This window comes from Curcuma longa, chromosome 19, assembly GCF_044706935.1.
Source record: "Curcuma longa cultivar G26 ecotype Majalengka, Jawa Barat chromosome 19, ITB_CL_G26_1.1, whole genome shotgun sequence".
Taxonomy (NCBI): Eukaryota; Viridiplantae; Streptophyta; class Magnoliopsida; order Zingiberales; family Zingiberaceae; genus Curcuma; species Curcuma longa.
The window spans coordinates 2,497,639-2,518,036 of record NC_133879.1 but is presented as its reverse complement, the minus strand read 5'-3'; the positions used below and the strand labels follow the sequence as shown (position 1 = coordinate 2,518,036).

At 40.0% G+C, this 20,398-nt stretch overlaps 2 protein-coding genes across 2 annotated transcripts; one reads left to right on the top strand and one right to left on the bottom strand.

Moving 5' to 3' along the window:
• Nucleotides 1–944: 944 nt before the first annotated feature.
• Nucleotides 945–2,489, bottom strand: LOC141812638 (malvidin galactosylase UGT88C3-like). Its single transcript, XM_074700651.1, is given in 2 exon segments — nucleotides 945–1,153; nucleotides 1,156–2,489. Coding segments are annotated over 2 exon segments (1,452 nt in total). The 5' UTR covers nucleotides 2,471–2,489; the 3' UTR covers nucleotides 945–1,016.
• A 15,418-nt stretch (nucleotides 2,490–17,907) lies between these two features.
• Nucleotides 17,908–20,054, top strand: LOC141812788 (transcription factor bHLH111-like). The gene is made up of 8 exons (XM_074700776.1): nucleotides 17,908–18,176; nucleotides 18,350–18,673; nucleotides 18,745–18,949; nucleotides 19,135–19,254; nucleotides 19,346–19,417; nucleotides 19,495–19,560; nucleotides 19,653–19,691; nucleotides 19,809–20,054. The coding sequence occupies exons 1-8, from the start codon at nucleotides 17,908–17,910 to the stop codon at nucleotides 19,974–19,976; spliced, it is 1,263 nt and encodes a 420-aa protein (XP_074556877.1). The 3' UTR covers nucleotides 19,977–20,054.
• The last annotated feature ends 344 nt before the right edge of the window (nucleotides 20,055–20,398 follow it).

Here is a 20,398-nt window from a genome sequence, read left to right as displayed (position 1 = left end):
TCAACCGTTCGGACGCTTAAGTCAGGCCGTAGTCTAGATGAGAGGAAGAAGAACAGAAAATGAAATGCAGAGAATGAGATTGGTATGTGTATGAGTGTGCACGTACCTGTGTCTGTGAGAAACAGAACTCATTATATAGAGTCATCAGAGCAGATGTCTCATCTTCGATAAGGAAAATATTCCATCGCTGTAGTAGTTAAGGATCCTATCACTCATGCCTGGTATAGTCTCAGATCATATTCTGTCACATCATGTAGTATTAATGAAGTCGATGAGTTACTCTCAAATATTATATCATTGCACATGTCCTTCTAGCGACGGTCTGACAAGCTGAATGATGGAGTGAAGAGAGTATAGCCAGTTGAGCACTGAGTAGGACATTGATTAGGGCACTGAGTAGGCCGCCATATTGATGGAGCCTGAGCGGCAAGGAGAGCTCGGGTCGAGGCTGTTCGAGAAGAGACTCAAGTCTGAGATGGGATCCGAGACAAAACTTAGGACCAAGACGTGGCATGAGATGAGACTCGGGACTGAGACGTGGTCTGAGACGAGACTCAAGATTGAGACGAGACTCCGTACAGAGATGTAGCTCGAGACTTTGGTTAGCTTGGACCTGGCTTTCATAGAGCTTGAGCTTAGAGGGTGGGATTTCAAGCTGAGCTAAGTGATGTGCCGAGCTAATTGAAAAGGTTGGGTACCAAACTAAATCAATGGACCATGGGGCAAGCATTACCTCTATCATGTAGATATCAATGAGAGCAGATTTTGATTTTTTTAACCTAAACATACCAACCCATAACACATATATAATGGACTGAAAAAGATCTCTTAAGCGGATTTGGAGGAGAAGCAAGGTGTTACAATATATGCTTTGTCGGAGAGAGCTGAATGGCTGAGTGGTCAACTGCAACCGAACCGCCGAGTGGCCGAACTGCCGAGTGCCTCTAGGAAAGAAAGAGAAGATATTGATATCGTAACAGAGGACATAAACTTTATTAATACGTTATCACAGAATGTCATGGTGCCCTCTTGGTGAGGAGTTCCGCCAACAGCTTTTTCATGGTAACGAAGGAAGAACCACCTTCTTCCCCCGTCCTCCTACTCGCCGCCATCATCTCCTCCGCCTTCGCCTTCACCCTCCTCCCTTCCTCCCCTCCCCCATCAACCTCCTCACCCCTCTCTCCAACTCCTCCGCTCCCACCCAGTTCCCCTTCTCCCTCTCCACCTCCAGCCGCAGCGCCACCCCCATGTCCTCCGCCATCACCACTGCGTTCAGGTGCTGCTCAGCGTACAGCGGCCACCCCAGCATGGGCACCCCAAACCACAAGCTCTCCAGGCACGAATTCCACCCGCAGTGCGTCACAAATCCCCTCACTGCCCGGTGCGCCAGTATGTCAGCCTGCGGCGCCCACGACGCCAACACCATCCCCCTCCCCTTCGTCCTCTCCATGAACCCCTTCGGAAGCACCTCCTCCAGCCTCGACGTCTCTTCAGGCTGCCGCATCACAAGTTCCGCCTCCGTCAGACTTGCCACGCGCAGCGCCCACAAGAACCGGTGCCCGCTCAGCTCTAGCCCTTTCGCCATCTCCGCCACCTGCACCGCCTCGAAGCTTCCTCTGCTCCCGAAGCAGAGGAATACCACCGACCCCACCGGTTGCTCGTCCAGCCACTCCAGGCACTCGTGTCGCCGTGGTGACCCATTCGAAGCGCCGCCGCCGTCCTCGTGGCTCGAGAGCACGGGGCCCACCGGGAAAACCGGCGGCATCCAGCGGCCTGGCACGCAGAGCCCCTTTTCCACGGCCCGCAATGTCACAGGCTGGAGCTCCGCGAAGGTGTTGATGATGATGCCGTCGAGCTCGCAGAAGCGCCGGCCGTGGTGCACGAAGCAGGTGTATCTCCCGCTCTTCTTGCTCATGAACGGTACCGGCATCGAAAGCGGCGGAATGGGGCACACGCCCGGTATATTCACCGCTTCCTCCATTTCCTCGAATTCCATGGGGAACTTCTCGTCAAGAGTTGGTAAATAAAGCATGAGCGCAAGAAAGGCGGCACTGGTGGTGAAGTATACGTAGCAAGGCACGCCGAGCTCTCGGGAGAAATATAGCGCCTCGGTGGCAAAAAAATCAACGATCAGCGCCGCCACGGGGGCGGCGGAGCGACGCTGAATGTCGGCGACGGAGGCTTTGGCGTGGGGCATGAACTTCTGCATGAGGAGGGACGTGAAGTCCTCTGGACCGTCGTTATCGGTGGGTGGATCGACGCTCGGAAGCTGCTGAAATTCTATGTCGAGGCCGGACGCCTCGACGGAGTTGATGCAGGCGTCGACGGCAGGGGCGGAAGCGGGGCCAGGGAGGAGGATGGTGATGGAGAAGCGGGAGTGGCGACGCAAGAGCAGTTTGCCCATCTCCACCATGGTGATGATGTGACCCACGCCGGGCGAGGGAAGGAGCACCAACTTGGTTTCCGCCATGGCTTCTATATCTCTCAGTTCCGTTCTGCTGACTTGCAACTCCCAACATATGGGAATGGTATCTATATAGTAGTCCGCACCGACTCTTTAACAGAATATTTAATTAATAAAAACATATAAATAAAAAAAATTATTTTAGGAAAAAAATAAAATAACTATTTTTACAAAATTATTGAGAGTGTTTCCCACTTTAATTTATAAATAAAGCTACTTATCACAATATATTTCCGTCACAAATTTTGTGACGGGAATCTGGACTGTTCGATTTTAAAGTTAAGATTAAATCCAGACCGTAGATTGAATGGATGATTGCGATGACCTGTATTTAATCTTCTATTTTAAAATCGAACGATCCAGATTTCTATCACAAATTTATGACGAAAATCTATTGTGACAAGGATTATCTCTCTTAATTTATTATCAAATTTATCCTTCTTCTTGGCCGTCCACACAATCCCAGGCAGCCATGCAATAATTTTGATCAACAAATTATAAATTAGTTTTTTTTATCAATATGGAGATATATTTTAAAAAATGTTAAAAAATTATAAAATAATTTTAGTCAAAATGTAATATAATTATTTTAAAAAAATTGAATTAGAATATATAATTAGACAATTAAAGTTTAATTAAAATTTTAAAATGATCAAATAACTAAAAATAATTATCTAAGAGTTTTAAAATTCTATTACTAAAAATTATAAAATAGGGCATCGAATAATTGATAAATTAAAGTTGAGGCTCAAAAGAATGGCATCTTTTTTATTTTATATTTTATTTTTTTAAAAAAAATAATTCATTGAGAACAAATTTTCGTTTACACATAAAAAGAAAATTAAAAATATTTAAGAAAGTTGATTTAAGCCATTTTACTATTTATTTTAAATCAAAATTAATCAAAAAATATTACGAAAATTTTAACAGTTCAACCCTAAAAAATTAAATAATATTTTAAACAACTACATAAATTGTACACAGAAATAAAAATTTTCAAAAAATAGTAAGATTACTCCCTAAATAATGGGCAAAAGTCAGACTGGTGTCTTTTTTTACTGAATCGTAAGGGGCGTCATATATTAATTTTTTTTTATCAAAAAGACATCCTATCTTCTTGTAAAATGACACAACTATCATTCAATACTGTTCTTATTATTATCTTATCTTCCACTTAAATCAAGCGCATTGTAATAGTTATGAAATCGTAGCTGCTACACAATTGTAGCAGTTACAATTTCATTGTTATTACAAATGAGCTGCCACACAATTGTAGCAATTATAATTATATAGATGTTACACAGTTGTAGTAGCACGGTTTAGTAGCTACTATAATAGAAGAAAAAAATTTTAAGATTAAAATTGTTTGGAGCCTTCGAAAAGAATTTAAATGATATTATTTTAGCTTAAAATTAGGCAATTATAAGTTCCACCCCGTAATTAATTGTAGATCTCTAAATGAGCTTCTTTATATATTGTGCGCCCCGTGATTCAACCCAAGTTAAAAATTATGATATCTCAAAGTTTATGATTTAACATTCACGTTATAGCAACTATGATTCGTGTCACGTCCCAAGAGACGACCGTCGGAAATATTTCGGCAGCATCTCTCCTGTAACAATGATAATTTTCCTGAATACATGTATATAAAGGCCAACACGACTACAATAAGGACTATAAGTCCTGAACACATACATCACAGATGCATACAAATAATACTAAGGCTCACACGACCACAACTACTAACAATCATGCAACATATAGAAAAAAAATATGTATAGTGGAAACATCAAAAATCCGAACAGAACGGACAACCACAAGTACAAGTCCAACACCACAACTATAGTCCATGTAATAACACAAACATAGTCTAGACAACTAACATATACCAATCTTTATGCTGTGAGATGGATATAGTCGGCCAGATCTTCAAGCTCCAAGTACTATCCTTCTATCTATTATCTGGAGAAAAAAATAAAGCAACCCCAGGGTCTAGATAGTGAGCATTAGATACTCAGTGGATACAAAATAGAAGTGCATGTACAAATAGATCAACAGGAATAACAAAAGTGTACAGCCCAGAATGAATATGTATAGACAAGATAAATGATAATCAATAGGTAACAGGAATTAGCAGATAACATGAATCATGGTCATAGGAATCATATAAATGTAATCATGTATATAATGACATGCAGTGCAACAATCATAGCAAATAAGTGCAACAACCACATCCATATGAGTAAAGTAAACTATGTAATAACCTACCAACGAATGTATGTAAATATATAAAAACCATCGCAATCAAATGCAAGTTATTGTCTGCACTCGCCATCCCCAGTCACCCCCCAAGGAAGTGAACTGGGGCGCACAACAAGACATACTGCACATGCTTCAACAACTAACCACCACCATTCTAGTGGGGAGCTAGTGAGCCTATCCTGGTTACACCCAACTATAGTGCAATATATGCTCTCACCCCTGTATCTCACCACAACACTGTGTCGGGCAAGAGCCAACAAGAACAGCCAACAATGCTGTCAACAACACCTACAACTAGCATGTGGATGTTATGATGATCATCCCAACATATAATAGCTACAATTAATTAGCATGCTTAATAGGAATCAAGAGAAGTCAACATAGGTCAATGATACAATAGTTAATACTGTTCTAGCAGTGGATAGATCAATCAAGATCAATCAACATGTATCAAGCAACGAATAACACTAGTATCAATAAGGTAAATGACATAGATAACAAGAGTATCAACATGATAGTAATAGATCATCACAAGGTCAACTGGTAAGTATCAAGCAATGATTATCAAAAGGTATCGACTAAATAAATATCTCAAACAGCATGAATAACAACAGAATAGATACAATAGCAACACAAATCATGCACTGTAAAAGAAATTTGTATTGACCAAGTACAGGGTACCCACTTGAATATGATGTCTGTCCACAATAGAACCCCAGAAATACAGGACCACAAATTAATCAAGGTCCTGTAAAAGGATAAACAATATCCCTAAATACAACAATTAAACTAATAAAATCATACTAAAGCCATACTTGGTTTTAATAATCCCCACTTAGGTTAACACTAACCTATATGATCTAATTACTAACAACCAATCCTAATCTTCAACATCACAACAACACCACAATAAGCTAATTCTAAACTAATCAACTGAATCAAATGTTAACCTCATCCTTAATCCCATCAACAGATTAGTTCAAAAAAAATCCAAAATCCATCCACTAATCAATCACTACAAACTTACAAATTCATTCTAACTGATCCAACACAACCACAATCCATAAATCAATTACAACCCAATCATACAGTACACGACTCAATGCTCAAACAACAAGACACAACCCATCCACAAATCAACCCACAAATTCATTGCTCATCAAGAACAATCAAATAGAATCAACAATAAGACTTACCTCTGATTGAATTAAACACTCTAACTCTGCTCGATTTCAATCCTCTTCTTCTTCTTCACAGCTGAAACCCAAAGAGCCTACCGAACAGGACAACATTCATCAACCAACCAGCTTACAATCAATCACTATCAAAATCAATTGTATTCAAGATCCTACTTCCAAAATCCGTCCCAATCAAGGCCTAGAATCCAAGTTTCAGTTTCCCTTCTTCACCCTTGGGCCAACACCGAAAGCACAACCACAATCTGAGGAGAAGGAAATCGATCGTCAAACCTAACAAGATTTAACACTATCTACCGAGATCCAACTCAAAAACCAATCACAACCCGAAACTCAGCTCAGATTCCCACTTACCGATCACTTCCTCTTTCGGATCTCCGCCGCTAGCGCCGCCACCACACGCAACGATCCAAGCTCTTCCAGCGAGAATCGATCTCCAATAGCTCAACCGTATGATGCTGCCATCTGACTTTTATAAGTCGAATGATTTTGTTCTGCAACTGTTGCTCCCTCTAGCTAAGAATCCGCACCGGAATCTCCTTATAAGACGCATCTGGCTGGAGAGGAACAAGTACTTCTCTCAGAATATGCGAAGGATGAGGTACGTATTTTTGCAACATAGATACATGAAATACGCTATGGACACCCGCAAGTGTCGGCGGTAATGCCAGGCGATATGCAACCTCGCCAATCCGCTCCAATATCTCGAACGGTCCGATATATCACGGAGCCAACTTCCCTCTCAACCCAAATCTCTTCACCCCTTTCATGGGTGAAACACGTAGGAACACATGATCTCCAACCGAGAACTCCAGTGGCCGACGTCTCCGGTCCGCATAACTCTTCTGTCTATCCTGAGCCTCTGATATACGATGTTTGATAACTCGCATAAGATCAGCATCCTGCTGAATACTCTGCGGATCCAACATCTGTCACTTGCCAACCTCCTCCCACAATACCGGAGATCGACAAGGTCTACTGTACAATGCCTTAAATGGAGCCATCTGGATAGTAGAATGATAACTATTATTATATGAGAACTTCACTAGATGTAAATGATCCTCTCAACTACCGTCGAAATCCAGAACACAAGCTCGTAGCAAATCCTCAAGAGTCTGAATGGTGCGCTCTGACTGACCATCTGTCTGTGGATGGAATGCAGTGCTAAAATGAAGCTCTATACCCAATGTCTGCTGCAGACTCTGCCAGAATCGTGAGGTAAACCGTGGGTCTCTATCTAAAATAATGCTAGCAGGAACTCCGTGTAATCTAATAATCTCTCTGCAGTACAGATCTGCCAAATGATCTAGTGAATCAGTCAGATGCATCGAAAGAAAATGCACAGATTTAGTTAACCGATCAACGATTACCCAAATCGCATCATGACCCTTCCAGGTCCTCGGCAGTCCGGTAACAAAATCCATCATAATGTGATCCCACTTCCACTTAAGAACCGAGATCTCTTGAAGTAATCCTGCTGACCTTTGGTGTTCAGCTTTCACCTACTAACAGACTAAACACCTCGCAACAAAATCTGCAACATCCCTCTTCATGTCGTTCCACCAATAAGAGCGCTTCAGGTCCTGATACATACGAGTACCACCCGGATGTATCGTAAATCTAGAGTGATGTGTCTCCTGTAATAACTCCTCCTTCACTGGATGCTGCTTCGAAACACAGAGTCATCCTCAAAATCAGAGTATTCGATCTGTATCATGAGAAAACTCTGACTGCTGTCCAGAATCTACTCTGCTACAGATGAACTAGATATGCTGATCACTAGCCTGAGCTGACTTAATCCTCTCCACTAAAGTTGACTAAGCAATCATCGACACCAGAACACCCCATTGAGTCTGACTATGCTCCACCAATCCCAAGTCAGAAAACTGTCGTACAAGATCAATAACGGCTACCAACTGACTAGCCAGAATCCCACGAGACTTTCGACTAAGCGCATCTACGACCACATTAGCTTTTCCTGGGTGATAGCTAATGATACAATCATAATTCTTCAAATACTCCATCCAGCGTCTCTGTTTGAAGTTCAGCTCCTTCTGTGTGAACAGATATTTCAAACTCTTATGGTCTGTGAGGATCTCGAAAGTGACTCCGTAGAGATAGTGTCGCCAAATCTTCAAAGCGAAGATAATAGCGGAAATCTTTAAATCGTGAACAGGGTAGTTCTTCTCGTAGTCCTTCAACTGACGAGAAGCGTAGGCAACCACCTGATCACACTGCATCAATACTACCCCCAATCCCTGGAATGAGGCATCGATATACAATATGAATCCATCATCACCAGAAGGAATCATCAGAATTGGGGCACTCACTAATCTCCGCTTCAGCTCTTGGAAGTTAGTCTCACAAGCCTCTGACCAAATAAATTTCACTCCCTTCTTGATCAGACGAGTCAGTGGTGTCGCGATATGAGAGAAGTCCTCTATGAATCTCCGATAATAACCAGCTAAACCCAGAAAACTACGAACCTCCTGAACAAACATGGGCTGCTCTCAACCAGTAACAACCTCTATCTTCTAAGGATCTACGAAAATACCTCTGTTCGATACAACATGTCCGAGAAATCTCACAGAAGATAACCAGAATGCACACTTGCTGAACTTAGCATACAACTGCTCTCAATGTAGTGTCTCCAATATGATGCGGAGATACTGCTCATGCTCTGCCTCTGATCGAGAATATATCAGGATATCGTCGATAAAGACAATCACAAACTGGTCTAGATACTCCAAGAAAACCTGGTTCATCAGATCCATAAATACGGCCGGAGCATTGGTGAGACCGAACGACATCACTAAAAACTCATAGTGTCCGTATCGAGTGTGAAAGGCTGTCTTCTGCACATCCTCATCTCGTACTCTGAGCTGATGATAACCAGATCATAAATCAATCTTAGAGTACACACATGAACCCTTCAATTGATCAAATAAATCATCAATATGTGACAACGGATATTTATTCTTGACTGTTACCGCATTCAGTTGACGGTAATCGATGCATAACCTCATGAATCTGTCCTTCTTCTTCACAAATAAGACTGGGGCTCCCCACGGTGTACACTAGGACGAATGAAACTCCGTCTAATAACTCCTGTAGCTGGATCTTCAGTTCCTCTAACTCCTTCGGAGCCATCCGATACGGAGCCTTAGACACTGGTGCAGTGCTTGGAATCACCTCAATCGTGAACTGGACCTGTCTCTGAGGTGGCAAGCCAGGAAGTTTATCCTGAAACACATCTTGATGCTCTCGAACGATACATACATCGGATGAACGAGAACCACTATCTTTCTCTGTTTGCTTCAGAAACAGTAATTAACCTCGGCACCTTCGTCTAACATTTACTATGTCTGTATTGCTGAAATAATGGATATTTGATCACTTCTAGTACCCACGAATTTTCATGCGGGTTGATGCGTAGGTTGAAGGTAACCACTCCAGCTTCAACAATTCATCGTAGCATGATAGTGGCTAACCAGTCCATACCAAGAATGATATCAAACTCCATCATATCCAGCACTTGAAGGTTTACCGTAAGGATATGACCGTCGAAATCCAACGGACATCCCTTAATCTCCTGATTTGTAGTCAGCACTTCACCTAAAGGTAAAGATACTGCCAAACTACAAGATCTAACCTAGGAATTCTCCCTATTTTCCTCAAATTCTTTGACTTCTCTGCGTCTTTCCCCCCGAGTCACCTGCTGCTGCGTCGTCTCAATAATCAGAGCACGATCCAGTGCCTCTCTGTATGTGTTAACTGTACAACTAGACATCTTCAGTCGAATATATACAGCCAGTCCCTGAGTAAACTGGAGCATCCGATCACGATCTTGGGCTACTAACTGTGGGCATAACTCTGAAAGTCTGGAAAACTCCGTATGATATTCAGTAATAGATCGATCCCCCTGCTTAAGACTCAAAAACTCCTACGCTGTGCCATACAGAATGTCACTGAAAAATACTCCCTCTCGAAAGCCTCTCAGAATGATAACCAAGATAAGCCCCGCTCTCCGAGTACAGTCCTCTGAGTCTTCCACCACGTGACGGCCTGATCATGAAGGTGGTATACTGCTAACTCGACTTGCTCTGCCTCAGTGCAAGTAGATATATGTAAAGGTATCAGTCAAATTCTCCAACCAAGAACGAACGAGCCATGGGTCAGATCCCCCATGGAACAAAGTCATCCGATCCTTTACGGATTTTGTCAGTGATAGAATCTGGCTCTTATCCCCAGTCTTGCTAACTGTAGCCGGTACCGGATCAGGCAAAGGTATCTCCAGACTATCCCCAACATGCTCGGAAACCTCCGGCTCTACTGGCGCAATGGGTCGTCTCGATGGTCGACCTCGTCCTCGATTTTCAAGGGCCATAATATCACATGGTAATATACAACTACTATAAATTCCTAGAAATAGTAATAAATGTACTAGAAATTTTACTTACAACTGCTTGGAGAATTCGTGTCGCTGTCTGTCCATCTCACAACTTGGATCAAGTAACCAAATTTGATACACCTGACACGACGACAAACTCGAAAACTAGACCTAAATCCTAAAACTAAATGCTTAGCCTAATATGCTTTGATACCAAACAATTGGTATCAGATAAACCTACAGATGCAATGATAACTCTCAAAGACTACAAATACAACGATAAATCCGACGATAAATCTGACAGACATCAAAAAATGGACACAAATGTAACGACAAATCGAATGAACCTAACCTGCTCTGATACCACTAAATTGGTATCAGATAGACCAAAATGAATGACAACGAAAATCTAAAGAAACGAACCTAAGCTCTGATACCACTAAATTGGTATCAGATAGACTACGAATGCAACAAAAATATAAATGAACCTAAATACCACTAAATTGGTATCAATAGACCATGAATGCAACTCTCTGATACCACTAAATTATCACATCCCGAGAGATGACCGTCCAAAAAATTTCGACAGCATCTCCCCTGTAACTATGACAATTTTCCTGAATACATGTATATAAAGGCCAACACGGCCGTAATAAGGACTACACGTCCTGAAACACACACATCACAGATGCATACAAATAATACTAAGGCCCACACGACCACAACTACTAACAATCATGCAACATATAAAAAAAAAATGCATAGCGACAAACATCAAAAATCGAACAAAACACACAACCACAAGTACAAGTCCAACACCACAACTACAGTCCATGTAACAACACAAACACAATCTAGACAACTAACATATACCAATCTTTATGCTGTGAGATGGATACAGTCGGCCAGATCTCCAAGCTCCAAGTACTATCCTCCTATCTGCTACCTGGGGAGAAAATAAAGCAACCCCAGGGTCTGGGTAGTGAGCATTAGATACTCAGTGGATACAGAATAGAAGTGCATGTACAAATAGATCAGCAGGAATAACAAAAGTGTACAGTCCAGAATGAATATGTATAGACAAGATAAATAATAATCAACAGGTAACAGGAATCAGCAGATAACATGAATCATGGTCATAGGAATCATGTAAATGTAATCATGTATGTAATGACACGCAGTGCAACAATCATAGCAAATAAGTGCAACAACCACAACCATATGAGTAAAGTAAACTATGTAATAACCTACCAACGAATGCATGTAAATATGCAGTAAACATCGCAATCAAATGCAAGTCACTGTCTGCACTCGCCATCCCCAGTCACCCCCCCAGGGCAGTGAACTGAGGCGCAAATAGGACATACTGCACAGGCTCCAACAACTAACCACCACCAATCTAGTGGGGAGCGGGCAGTGTAGCAGGAGGGCAATATAGCCAGTCCTGGTCGCACCCAACTATAGCGCAACATATGCTCTCACCCCTGTATCTCACCACAACACGGTGCCGGGCAAGAGCCAACAAGAACAGCCAACAATGCTGTCAACAACACCTACAACTAGCATGTGGATGTTATGATGATCATCCCAACATGTAATAGCTACAATTAATTAGCATGCTCAACAGGAATCAAGAGAAGTCAACATAGGTCAATGATACAACAGTTAAGACTGTTCTAACAGTGGATAGATCAATCAGAGATCAATCAACATGTATCAAGCAACGAATAACACTAGTATCAACAGGATAAATGACATAGATAACAAGAGTATCAACATGATAGTAATAGATCATCACAAGGTCAACTGGCAAGTATCAAGTAACGATTATCAAAAGGTATCAACTAGATAAATATCTCAAGCAGCATGAATAGCAACAGAATAGATAAAATAGCAATATAAATCATGCACTGTAAAAGAAACCTGTATTGACCAAGTACAGGGTACCCACCTGAATCTGATGTCTGTCACAATAGAACCCCAAAAATACAGGACCACAAATCAATCAAGGTCTTGCAAAAGGATAAACAATATTCCTAAATACAACAATTAAACTAATAAAATCATACTAAAGCCATACTTGGTTTTAATCATCCCTCAATGCTTAATCAATAGGACACAACCCATCCACAAATCAACCCACAAATTCATTTCTCATCAAGAACAATCAAAATAGAATCAACAATAAGACTTATCTCTGATTGAATTAAACACTCTAACTCCGCCCGATTTCAATCCTCTTCTTCTTCTTCACAGCCGAAACCCAAAGAGCCTACCGAACAGGACAACATTCATCAACCAACCAGCTTACAATCAGTCACTATCAAAACCAATTGTATTCAAGATCCTACCTCCAAAATTGCATCCCAATCAAGCCCTAGAATCCAAGCTTCGGTTTCCCTTCTTCACCCTTGGGCCAACACCGAAAGCACATCCACAATCTGAGGAGAAGGAAATCGATCATCAAACCTAACAAGATTTAACACTATCTACCGAGATCCAACTCAAAAACCAATCACAACCCGAAACTCAGCTCAAATTCCCACTTACCGATCACTTCCTCTTTCGGATCTTCGTCGCTAGCGCCGCCACCACATGCGACAATCCAAGCTCTTCCAGCGAGAATGCATAACACTTTGGGAGGAACGAACCTTGCATGTGGTAGTAATGTCTATCACCAGAGGCATTGGGAATATAGCTAGTTGATGACTTAACTAGAATTGATGATTAAAACTTGAGAGTCAAGCCACTTTTTGCATCAAGCACAAAGAACTTTTTGTTAGATCACATTGGGATAATTCATTTACCTTTGTTTGTTAGTAAAACTACATGAAAGAATTAGATGGACTCGATAGGGATTATGATGCATTGCTCACATGTATAAATTTAGATTACATATTTTACTTGAGGATAAACAGAGTTAAAAAGCCATGAAATGAGAGTCTATATCAAGGAACTTGCTCTAGCCATGTCCCATGATGCGGGTGTCTTCCTCTAGACGAAATTATATATAAAACAAAAATACCACAAAGTTCACAACCTATGACATGCCATGGCCATGCCCATGGGCACAACCATGTGCATCTACATAGCTTTTGATACACCCTGGCCATGCCCACAGGTCTCTTGCCATCTCGATGTGGCTCATTGATGTGAAATAGCATATCAAACTTCAAACATATATAACTTTTGACTCAAGATGAATTGTGGGCCCACGACCTATCGAATAGAAGATAATTTCAAGATCTACAAGTTTTGTTCAGAGTGGAATCCATAAAACTAAGTTTAAAGGCCCAAAAATATCATTTTATGGCATGATGGTGGTGCCTCAACAATTTAGGAAGGATCTAACATATTTGGAAGGGTTTGGAGGCTATAAAATAACTCATGGGGCTCTTGTTTAGATCATCTGAGATTTGAGGGTTCTGCCCTTCTCTAGAAGGAGGTGTTTCCTCATGACAAGGAATCCTAGGAGAGTTGTGTAGAACTGAATTAGGTGATAGAGGGGAGGTGAATATCACACCTTTGAAAATCATTTCTTTTCTTTTATGAAAGCTCATACAAAGTTGCAGCGAAAAAATGAAAGTAAGATAAAGCACAAGAACACAATTCTTTTTATTTAGTTCACAACTCAGAGACTGCTACTTTAAGGCTCACGATCCTTTGGACCGTATACGAATGGGCAATCCACTAAAATCCTTCTCTCTGAAAATTTTTGGAGAAGAAGAGAATGCTTACAAGAAATGAGGGAGATAATAACAAGCTACTATTTCCTTTTTAAGATGAATGCAAGTACAAAAAATAATATACCAATAATTTTTAGATCAAAGTTTGGTTGTGGTTGTTGGAGAGTCTCTCGGCGTTGCAGCAGTTGTACTTACACGAATTGGAGCAGTAGAGAAGATAAGAGTTGATTAGAGAATTGGATGAGTATTGTATTGCAAGTCTTTTATAGGTCTCATCCGGTCGACTGAACCCTATTCAATTGACTGAATAATCTGGGCTGCTGAACTTTTATCTTGCTTTGTGTGCTCTGATCTAATCTAATCAATCCCGTGAAATCCGATGTCCAGTCGACTGATTCTCCTTATCAATCAACTGCTCCCTAGAATTTCCTTTATTAACAAATCCGATTTTATCCTATCTATGCTTTCCAAATATGTTCGATCGACTGATCCAACTGATCAGTCGACTGAACATCTATTTCCTTCTTTATTGGATCTCGATCTAATTTGTGTCTATCCACCTAGATCGATTGATTAAATCATCACGATCAATCGACTAAACCATCACGATTAGTCGACTGAACCCTTCAAGTCCAGTTAACTTTATTTTTTACTACAAAACAAAATTAGCATAATATATAATAGTAATCTTGCAAAATAGAGTTAGAATGATTTATATATGCATGGATTAATTGACAGTTTATTACTATCTGATCTTAACTTAGAAACATCCATTCGTTTCTTTCAGTGGATCATCGTCTAAGGTTTTGTCCCAACTGGGACATATCCTTACTATCTTTCCAAATTGGAAAGACCTCTCAAGGATTTACCTTAACTCACTTGCTAAACATTTGGTCCAATTGACCTGTTTGGACTTCTCCTTCTACTTAGTGTCTAATCGATCCATCAGGACTTTCCTTACTTGATGTTCAATCAAGCTGACCATCAAGTTCTCTTCCAGATAAGCTCATCTGGTTTTCTGCCTGGTGTTTGTTCTTTCTAATCCACTAAAACTTTCGATGCCCGATGTTCAATCTTTTTAACCCATTAGGACTTTTCCATACTAAGTGACCTGCACACTTAGTAAATATATCAAACACATAATGTCTAACTTTAAACTCTTCGTCAGACATCAAAATACTAATTCTATTATCGGTGCTGCCAGCACCAATAAGTTATTCCAATGAACCATTAGGGTTTCAGTCTACCCTATAGCTTGGAAATTCTTTTAAAGACATCGACAACAACATGACTAAACTTCCTCTTCTCTTTTCTCTTTGATTTTATTTATAGGATGTTTACTTTTTTCTTTTAATTATAACTCCATCTCTATAGTATAGTACTCTAGATTCTAAGATTCGGGAGTAGCTCGATGTATTATTGACATTTCTTTTATATATATATATATTTATTTATTTATTCCATATGATGTATTTATCCTTGATCCAGCTTTATTGTTTATACATGATTATGACACTAATGTGCATCTTCATATCCAAAAGAATGCAGAAAAAGATCGAAAGGTGAATCCAAATCTCCTACTCATAAAGATTGAAACGTGAGTAGTTGGTTATGAAATAGTTCAAAACCTCACAAGAATACCATTGGCTATCACAGCGCTTAATGAGTTTACTCTGATTTGGTGTCACGAAGTAAGGGATAGCATCTAGAGAATCGTGGAGCATCATAACAGGAACCTCCCTGAGAAAGTAGTCGCTCTATTAAGGCAACCTTGAAATTAGGAGTCGCGTTTGGGGTAGGCATGCCATTATAATTTCAAAAGTCTATAGCAGTACCTCAGGAAAAATCACTTGTATGCATATAAACATTGAGGTAAAAAAGTTAATAATATTTAGGGTATCAACAATCATCATGGTGAAATCGAATCCTAGAATCACTTTCCAAAATCGGATTTCTCCTACGACTCTTTGAGTGATTCATTTTCTTTTTTTCTCGACTAATGCGATTTATGATTTTTTTTAGATAATCTATTTTGCTATTCTGATTGGTACTCAATTTTACAGTCCTTGTGGGATTGATATCTTTTACTCTTCACTATAGTCATGTACTTGTGATTTTCACCCATCACTTATCTTTAGTTATTAGTCAACAACACCATTTGAAACAAATAGATTTCTTAGTCAACTGCTCCAATCAATTGACCCTTAATCAACTGTCCCAGTTGACTAGTAATTTGATTTTGGCCCTCTAATGGTCAAGTTCGCTTAAGTTGAGTTCTATGCATGTCAATTTCAATCAACTCTTAGCTCGCCAACTGTTGCACTATGATACAAGACCTTCTCCCATTAAGCTTCTTATTCCTTGGATGCATCAATCCTCCAACTCTCTTCTTGTGTCATCCTTCTAGTTTCACTTGTTTAGTGCATCTCTAGCATTCTTATGCCAAGCTTATCATTCGTTAGATGCATTGAGCCATTCAACTCTCTTCTTGTATCATCTTTCTCGCTTCACTTGCGTCCTCTGCTTTCCAGGCATAACTACTTATGATGCTCATTGTCTTGTAGTTCCTCAAGTGTACCATACATACCTTTTCTAATCTTCCACATACTTTGAATTATCAAGTTCTGTTTGAGTGTATGCCTAATACTTGTACACTTAAACACACAAATTAAATACATAATAAGACTTACCCTTTTGCGCAATTGTCAAAATTCATGGTCATGCTAAACTACTTGTGAGTTGAAAATTTTAATAATCTCCTCTCAACATTTGGAACCAATTGAGTAACGGGCGTACACCATCTGGTCAAATTATAGTTCTCTTATTTTGGTGGTTGCCACTAATTTACCCCAACCACTTGCGATCCGACAAGTGATTTTGTCGTGTCCAACCTCACAATGCATTCGTCTCTAGCTTCCTTTGGAAACTTTGACATGGGAGCTCCCTCACAAATGTTGAGTACGGAATTGAAAATCATAATACATGCCCTATGTGATTGTTTAAAAGTGAGGAAGATCTTCCAATCAGTTCCAATGACTTCTTCAACTCCATGGATACTAGTGTTGGATCAAGAACTTGAGCAATCACTCATTGCTATTACAGATATTGAATGGTGCTAACTTTTCGCCATAATTAGATGTCGAAATATTTGGCAAATGTGAAACTTGATACTTTCTAACCTTCTTACAAGGTCCTTATATGCTAGAAAGGATCATCTTATGACATGCCGAAGCATTGCAGCCACATTGTCTAGACGGATTCCTATGTGGACTGGAGTGGCTTTATGAAAGTTTATGCTAATGCATCCCTTTCCTCACCCTTTGGTGATGCCTTCTTCATGGCTCATTGGTTGGGTGACATGCATCAATGACTTCATGTCGAACCCATCTCGATCCTCTCTTGACACTGAGATCGCCAACATATTATTGGGGTTCATTGCTGCTACGTACTAAGGTCGGATTCATCTCTGTTATTATCAAGATCGGCAAATTGGTAATCGATATTATTGTCAGGCATGTGGTTGCCCCTTTGGTCTGCAATGCACAAATTAATCACGAGATCCTATACAGTCTATGGTTCTAGTGAACGTGTGCATGCCCTGTATGAATGGCCAATGCAATGTCTGATTTGTAAACCTTACCGATTAATTATCACCCAATCTCCGAGTCATCTCGCACACACAAAAGTTTCTACTATCTTATTTTTCTTTAATATTTCCGGCCTTTCCTCCCTTAAACATTCATTCTTGACGCCCACACATAAATCAAATATTTCATGACCAAAATTTTTGAGTGCTCAATGGCGTCATACAGATGTAGGCACTGCTGCTCGTCCCTTATTAACCATGAACTGAAGCCACAACAAATGCCGATGCCCGGAGGAAATGCTTAGAGTATTTTTGCTTTGCCCATGCACGCTAATATTATTATGGCTCATGGAGCTCCCCTACTCTCGCCGTCCACCAGAGCGCCGATGACCAATTGGTGGGAGAATATACGCCCAAACCCCTTCCCGTGGCCGTCTCAATCGCCACCACCCATCCACCACCGCTCGTCGTCCTCCTACGACGAGACGTCCATCTCCAACCCCACCGCCAGCCGCTGCACGGTCATCAGCTTGGACTCCTGCTCCGGCAACGAACCGGAAGACAACCACCACATGTGGAGTCACCTTCTACTGTAAGTGCACCTTCCTTCTAAATTTTAAGTGTCAAATGAGTCAATCAACCAGATGATTTACATGTAAAGTTCCCCACGACTATCAGAACATTACTTATTAGTTGCCCAAAATTCTTCCATTCCGACCCCATATTTACTTGAATAATATTCATTTGGATATTGATGAATTTCAGAAATGGAGAAACACCCAATAGCCAGGATGATGCAGAAAGCTTCATGGAAGTGCTGAGTTCCAAAAAGTTCTCAGCTGATGAAATCGAGCCTACTACATGTCATACCTTGATGCATCCTATCTCACAGCTCAACTTCTTGGAGATACAACTGAACAACTATAACAATAACAACAATAGCAATAATATCCAAGAACATCATCTTGCTCCTTCCATTACCAATAATAATTACATGCGATCTGATACTTCTCATGTCAAACATAAGCTCAATTATCCAGTTTCACAATTGTTTCCTAGCAATCTGCTTCTAGGAGAAAGCACTAAAAGGTATTTGTTTTTATGTCTGAAAGTTATTTTGTGCGAAAAATTATTTCCTACAATAAGCATTTTTGTTGTAGTGATAACATGAGCAGGTACCAGAATGTCAATCGTGTTGAATCGGTGTTGGATCATCCCTACTTCAGCCAAAGAAATTTGTCGGATCAAATGCCATTTGGTATATGCCTGAACAAGCTAGATGCTTTGGAGTTGAGAACTTCAGAGCCTTATTTGAAAGGCTCAGATTTGGGTGGTGAAACTAAGCAAGGATATCAGAATTCATCTGTATGTCTCATTTATTCTCTTTGCGATCATAAATCAGACCTGATCTACAAGTTAAACTGGTTGTAAAGAAAGCAATGTAACTTTTTGGTGTTGAACCTGCATCCGGATTACTATCTGCTTTTGGTTTCTTTAAAGTTGACGGCAACAAGAATAAACACAAAATCTGAAATACTTATTGCATGCAGATGAGAGGAAATGGAAGGTGTGCTGGAACAAATGAAGGGAAGAGGAAAAGATCTGAAGACAGCTCAGGGATGCACTTCAGGAAGACCAAGAATGATAGCCAGATGATATCATCTGACAAGGTATGGCAAAGTTAATGTTCATAAAACTTCATCTTTTCTACTAGAACAAAAAAGTAATATATATGCAGTTGTTTTTTCTTGATGAGTACAGTTGCTAGTGCCCAAGGCGAAAATGGCAGAAAAGATAAGTGCTCTCCAACAACTTGTGTCCCCATTTGGAAAGGTAATTTATCTCAATTCTTAATAAGAATTAAGATTAAATGAATTAGTTTTTCATTTTTTTTCTCTTGAATTTCTAAGACTGATCAAGCATCTGTGCTGATGGAAACCATAAATTGTATCACAATTTTACAAAAGCAAGTACAGGTAACAGCATCAACCTCTTTATCTATTTATGCTGATTGCTTTAGGTATTGAACTGCATGCAACTTATCCATAACCAGGCTTTTTTCATGCAGTTGCTAACTGACCCATATCTGAAATCTATTGTGAGCAAGGTATGTATTGAATAGATCTTTCTCATTTCTTTAAAATAAATAAATAAATAACATAAAATAAAGGAGATAATTTGTTCAACATGAATTTTGCTAATGGTATTGGTTCATTTATTTCAGGAACGCAATTCATGGGGAGAAACTGAGAGGAAGGAGAAAGCAGAGGCAAAATATGATTTGAGGAGTAAAGGGCTTTGCTTGGTTCCTGTTTCTTCCATTCCTCAAGTGCATAGAGAGAGTATTAGACCTGATTACTGGATGCCAACATTAAGAGGTTGTTTCTTGTAGATGTTTATTCAAGAGGCTGCAATTTAGAATTAATAGATTGGATCTTTCCACGCATTAATTTACTGACTATGTGGATACTTTGAGTTGGTTTTTTGGTACAATATTGGCTTGTGCTTGTGTATCCAATTTGTGGCTATAATGTGATGTATTGTGATCAGATTTGGTTTATGAGGAACATTTAAATAAATGGGAATATGAGATGAGTCTAGAATTATAGTTATTAAATTCCAACTTTTCAGTTATTTTGCAATGGTTCTATCTGTTGAAAGACCAATATGAAAGATAATTTGTGATAGTAGCGCCATCATAAATGCTGTTAATGTGAACATTTTAAGTTGTGGCAAAGCGGTCATAGAGAGTTTCAAAGTTTAAAAATAATTAAAAATTTAAATAAATTTGGAAGGTGTATAAAACCCAAATTT